The sequence below is a fragment of the Mus pahari genome, chromosome 15, assembly GCF_900095145.1.
Source record: "Mus pahari chromosome 15, PAHARI_EIJ_v1.1, whole genome shotgun sequence".
In the NCBI taxonomy this organism is placed as follows: Eukaryota; Metazoa; Chordata; class Mammalia; order Rodentia; family Muridae; genus Mus; species Mus pahari.
Window position 1 is genome coordinate 32,368,589 of NC_034604.1, and position 6,430 is coordinate 32,375,018.

Sequence of the window (6,430 nt, forward strand, 5' to 3'; positions counted from 1 at the left end):
ATCATAAGAGACAAGCCGTCGAGTGCTTCCTCTGGGCCAAGTAATGGATTTGTGCAAAGACCTGTGGTTCTACAGGACCCTACGTGCCTGAAGAATATCTGTTTGCTCACTTTTCTTCTGTTACCTATTCTTCAATCCTTCCACCTGCCCTTCCCACCTCATTCACTCCATGTGTTTCCTTTATGCTTCGAAGGACAATGCAGGGTCCATTCTCCTATTCCCTTGGTCACTAGGTGAACTGTGGAAATGTAGCTTTAATTTGTGTTGTTTGTTCATTGCTGCGGTAGCCTCAGCCCACAAACAGACTGACCTCAATATGAGCGAATATCCTCACCGGCTTCTCAATTCCCAAGGACTTTTTTCTTGAAAGGGAATTAACAAGGAGACTACGGTTGCTGTAGCAACAAACTTCCAACCTCTGCTTAACTCTACGGAATGAGCACATACCTATTAATACGTTCAATAGCCTGGGGAATTAAGTTACTCAATGCAGATTTTCTTTCAAGTGCAAAAACAGCTTACCTGGCTGGAGGAGCCAGCCTTTGGCGGCACTGCGGTTAGAGGCTAGTAATAGGAGAGGCTGGTGTTTGTGCAACCTGTTGGCAAAAGTGAAAGCCAGTGTGCCCCTAGAGCTGGCGGCAGCTGAGGGGAGTGCACTGGTGAGGAATCATGGGAGCTGCGCGCAGGAAGCCTTTGCAGAACAGGCAGGTGGGCTCTCTTCTCCTTCTCTGGTGTGTGTCTTTGGGAGGCGCGGCCACTATCCGCTATTCGGTGGCGGAGGAGATGGAGAGCGGCTCCTTTGTGGCTAATGTGGCTAAGGACCTAGGGCTAGAGGTGGGGAAGCTGGCAGAGCGTGGGGCGCGTCTCGTTGCTGAGGGCAACAGGTTGCATTTCCGGCTCCACCGCAAGACTGGAGATTTGTTCGTCAAAGAGAAACTAGATCGCGAGGCACTTTGTGGCAAATCTGACCCGTGCGTGTTGCACTTTGAAATTATTCTGGCCGATCCGCTGCAGTCCTTCCGGGTGGAAGTCAGAGTATTTGATATCAATGACAATGCACCAGTTTTTCTAAACAAAGAGCCTCTTTTAAAGATTCCAGAGAGCACCCCCCTGGGCTCACGCTTTCCACTGCAGAGTGCCCAGGATCTGGATGTGGGACTCAATGGTCTCCAAAACTACACCCTGAGTGCAAACACCTATTTCCACCTGCACACACGCTTCCGAAGCCACGGCCCCAAATATGCAGAACTTGTGCTGGATAATCCCCTGGATAGAGAGGCGCAGCCTGAAGTCAACTTGACCATTACAGCCGTGGATGGTGGGTCCCCTCCCAAGTCTGGCACTGCCAACATTCGAGTGGTTGTCCTGGACGTCAATGACCACGTGCCCCAGTTCTCTCGCTTGGTGTACCGTGCTCAGGTGCCAGAGAACAGCGACAATGGCTCTTTGGTGGTGGTGGTGACTGCCACGGACCTGGATGAGGGCACCAACAAGCAGATAACTTATTCTTTAGCTGAAAATCCAGAAGCAGTTCTACGGACTTTTCTTGTTGATCCACAAACCGGAGAAGTTCGACTCCGTGGGCCCCTAGATTTTGAAACGATAGAAACATATGACATTGACATTCAAGCAACAGATGGAGGGGGTCTTTCTGCCCACAGCAAAGTCTTGGTGGAAGTGGTGGACGTTAACGACAATCCTCCAGAAGTGACAATCTCCTCGGTGTCCAGCCCTCTTCCTGAGGACTCTCCACTCCAGACTGTAGTGGCTCTCTTCACTATCCGAGACCGGGATGTTCGAGTTGGAGGAAAAATCACCTGTTTCCTCAAAGAAGATTTGCCTTTTGTAGTCAAACACACATTCCGGAATTCTTACTCGCTGCTCACTGACAGAAACTTGGATAGGGAGGATGTCTCCAGCTATAATATCACCCTCGTTGCCATGGATACTGGACCACCCAATCTGTCCACAGAGACTGTGATTGAAGTGGTAATAGCTGATATAAATGACAATTCTCCAGTCTTTCAGGAGGATTCCTACGTCTTGACTGTTCGTGAAAACAACAGTCCTGCAGTTTTTATTGGCAAAGTCCACGCTGAGGATCTAGATTTGGGTGAAAATGCCCAAGTAACATACTCCCTGCTGCCTCCAAAGAGTGGTGATCTGTCAGTCTTTGCTTACATCTCCATAAACTCAGATAATGGAAAGCTCTATGCACTAAGAACCATGGATTATGAGGCCATTCAAGACTTTCAGTTTGTAGTAAAGGCAACTGATGGTGGTTTTCTGTCGTTGAGTAGCCAAGTTACTGTCAGAGTGGTTGTTCTGGATGACAATGACAATCGTCCAATGATCTTGTACCCACTGCAGAATGGCACTTTGCCCTGCAATGACCTAGTACCAAGGTCTGCAGAGGCAGGATACCTGGTGACCAAAGTAGTGGCTGTTGATGGTGACTCTGGGCAGAATTCTTGGCTTTCATACCATCTTCTTAAAGCCACAGACCTTGGGTTATTTTCTGTTCAAAGACAAAATGGAGAAATACGTACACTGAGGCAGATATCTGAGAGAGACCCTATGATGCAGAAACTGGTCATTCTTGTTCAGGATCATGGCCAACCAGCTCTCTCCACTACGGCCTCACTTAACATCCTGCTGGTAGATGGCTTTTCAGAGCCATACTTGCAGTTTCAGGATCCATCCAAGCATTCTAGAAAGGTAAATCCAACCACAAAATATTTGGTCATTTCTCTGGCTGTACTTTCTTTTCTTTTTCTCTTGTCTGTCACTGTGATTTTTATTATACACCTCTACCAGAAGATTAAACACAGAGACAAATTCACAGTTCAAGAACACTTCTATGATGACTGTAATTTCCCTAACAACTTGGTGCAAGGAAGAGGCAATGGTTCCTTATCCCAGCCTTGTCCATATGATATGTGCTCAGCCACGGGAACTGGGAATAGTGAGTTCCGTTTTCTTAAGCGATTTATGCCCAATTTCCCATTCCCCCATGCCACTGGGGAGGTGAAAACAGAGGACAACTCCAGTTTGCCTCCAGGTTCTAATAGAAATCGGTCTCGGGGTTCAGCGGGCCATGACCGGATAGGAGATGAGTATATGTAATTCTGGCTAACATCTCTCTTGAGAGAGAAACAGGATGTTATAGTCCATCTTCAGAGAGTCATCCTCATGGAAACAGTAGACTGCAATTCTGATGGAAACAGGAGTACCTAGTTTGATGAAAATGGGAAACTCAGACTGAGGCTTGATGTAAAACAAGTATCCTGCTCCCTAGATTATATATGCATCTGGAATTCTTCTAAAGAAATGTTACTGTGTGTAAATTCTGCTTTCCCCTCTTTTGTGTGCTAAGCAAAAAATGAACAGTCCACCTTTTTTTTTCATGTTGCCCATGTCATTTTAATGGCCCTGGCCTGTGAAGTACTTAGTTCCATATATAGAAAGAGCTGTTTATTTTACCTTAAATTAATTTCCCAATAGAAAGTTTTTCGTGCATAGGGAAGAGAACTGACTCTCAGCTCTGATTAAAAATTGAGATTGCCTGAGAGTGGTGGTGGATTCCTCTAATCCCAGCAACCAGGAAGTAGAATCAGGTGGATCTCTGTGAGGTCCAGGCTAGCCAGAAATACATAGTGAAACCCTGTCTCCAAAATAAAAAAAGGCAGACAGATATAGTTTATTATTCAGAAAATTTTATGTTTTGTACCTTACAAATGGAAATCATCTCTAAATCAACTTGCATGCCATCATTTATAATCACAAAAATGCTCTGTAAAAGTAATGATTCTTATTCATGGTGGCAGATGGAGATTAAAATAGGAGAAGTATTTAATTTAATTTTAAATGTAAGAGCAGATATATAGCTTGAATTCAGTAAAGAAATATTTTCCAGAATTGTTAGATATAGCTTCTTAAGACTTATTTGGGGTCTTAGGCAGGTCTCAACTCTCACATATAGATATCCTTGCCTTATCAAGCAGTAGTTAGTGAATGTAGTGAATTAAGGATGTGATAGAATATAAATAGAATATTTTTGCTATAGTTAATTAGCTATAGAATGCTTAATTTAAATCACTTTGTGCTAAATGGTGTAGAAGTTTTATACTTTTAAACAATTTAGTGATTTGTAGAAAAACTATAAAATAAGGCACCAAATAAAGAAGTTCATTAATATCAGTTAGATAGCCTTAAGAGATGCACTTTCAGGTAATACTTGAATTGGTGGTAAGCCCCTCCTCTCTGAGTGTCCCAAGTTATCATTATAGCACTGTAAATGTAAGAAAAGGTCTATTGAAAATGAATCATGCATAAAATGAATTGGAGTGGGGAAATGAATTAGGTTACTTTAAAAATAATTCTTAACCCTCACAAACTTTTCTAGGTGGTCTTATTCTAAAGTTAAAGAAAAAGACTGACTGAAAGATTATTGTAGTTTGTGGATGCCAATAGAACTACTAACTCTGCCTTAGAAGTCAGTTTGCTTTAATGAGGCTGTAACAGTGAGTCCTTTCCTTTTTACAAATGTGTCTCAGTTTAGATTCACTGAAGTCCTGATTCCTTCTATACAAGAGGCACAGTATTTTTGTTTGTTTTTGAGACAAAATTTCTCTGTTTAGCCTTGGCTGTCCTGGAACTTGCTCTGTAGACCAGGTTGGCCTCTAAATCAGAGATCCACATTCCTCAATCTTGGTGCTGGAATTAAAGGTGTATGACATCACACCTGGCTGAGGCACAATATTTGTATTTGGAATTGTAAGGGTAGAAGAGAGTAGAAGAGTAGTTCTCAAAAATGCTTCTTAATATACCATATCCTGTTTACTGATAGATTCTTTTCTGACTGATACCTTGTGATACCACCTGGATGCTATTTGGTGGCCAGGAATATACTAAACCTTAATGGTACATTTTAAATGCTTTGAGTTGAGCTGTTGTAACTTATGAGGCCCTTCAATATATTATTTACTATTTTTAGAATAAAGTAAATATAAATAATGAATTTTTATTAATACTAAATACTTTCCATGAGTTGAGTTATAATACTGTTTATTTGAAGTACATATTATTCTTGCACAAATAAAAAGATTCTTCATTATATGTCACAATGTTCACACTTGCCTACACACATGAACAGACACAATGGAGAGGATACCTAGATTTGTCAACTTTGTTCTGCATTACATGAAATAAATCTACCATTTTATATCATGATTATTTCACAAGGGAAAAGATATTTTTGATATAAAATGGTGAGTCAAGGTCATGAAAGAAAGTACTTTTCAAGTTAAAATATGGTTTAATGGAAAACCTGTAAATGATTTTCTGTTGATATTGCTTTACACACCATCATAAAGTAAGAAGTCTGGGATTGTCTGTGGGTCTGAGTGACAGGTCCACCTCAGACTATCTCCCTCTTTGAAGATTAATGCCCATTCATAGTACAAAGTAATGGGACTTTGTTTTTCTCAGCATGCATATAATATATTGGATCATCTTCATCACTTTCTCTTAACCTTATTCAACTTCCCTTCCTCTTTTTCCTCCCATATTCCTTTATTTTCATGCCTTCCCCCCATTTCCACACATAATGGAAAACACATAACTCATCTTTGTGAGACTAGTTTTTCTATTTAATATGGTAATCTCCAGTTCCATTTACTTTCCTACAAATGATATAATTTTGTTCGTCTTGATGGCTCAATAAGGTCTCATTGTAGATTTCTGCCAAATTTTCTTTATCTATTCATCCTCTCATAGGTTCTTTGGGTAATGCTATAACTTGGTTATTGTAAGTAGTGAAACAGTAAATGAGTTTGTAAATGCTGATTTACTTATTTGTGCCTTAGGCCACTGAAAATGTTGTTACTGACTGCTGGTTTTTGACCTGCTGAATTAAGTGATTATTTACTCTATTTTTTTAAAATTTGGCTTCAGGTTCTCATGAGAATGCCAGCTGTACCTGGTAAATTAAAAACTAAGAACTTTTTTTATTATCTCAGGCTACAAACTATCTATATTTGGACAGAACTTTGTACATCAGTTGAGATTAAGTCTAAGACTCCATCAGAAAGTAAGATAAAAAATGTAAATAATTAAGACACTTCCTCTTTCCAACATATTAATTTCAGAAACACTCACATGCATTTATAGACATAACTCAAAAACCTTAAAAGGTGTCATGTGCAAAAAGGCCATGGTACATTCCTTAGAAATTAAAGCTATCTAGCTGACTTAGGCAAACTGTTTCTGTTACCTCTCACATGCATTTATAGACATAACTCAAAAACTTTAAAAGGTGTCATGTGCAAAAAGGCCATGGTACATTCCTTAGAAATTAAAGCTATCTAGCTGACTTAGGCAAACTGTTTCTGTTACCTCTTTAATTTGGCATCTATAAATCTACCTTTAT

The 6,430-nt window shown here is 40.5% G+C and overlaps 1 protein-coding gene across 1 annotated transcript; it reads left to right on the top strand.

The window, feature by feature from the left end:
- Positions 1-615: 615 nt before the first annotated feature.
- On the top strand, positions 616-3,190 carry Pcdhb1 (protocadherin beta 1). The gene has a single exon (XM_021214681.1). It carries the CDS (start codon positions 670-672, stop codon positions 3,124-3,126), a length of 2,457 nt encoding a protein of 818 aa, XP_021070340.1. The 5' UTR covers positions 616-669; the 3' UTR covers positions 3,127-3,190.
- The last annotated feature ends 3,240 nt before the right edge of the window (positions 3,191-6,430 follow it).

Excerpts from the sequence above, each read along its gene's own strand:
- Pcdhb1 (XM_021214681.1), top strand. The coding sequence starts at position 670 with ATGGGAGCTGCGCGCAGGAAGCCTTTGCAGAACAGGCAGGTGGGCTCT.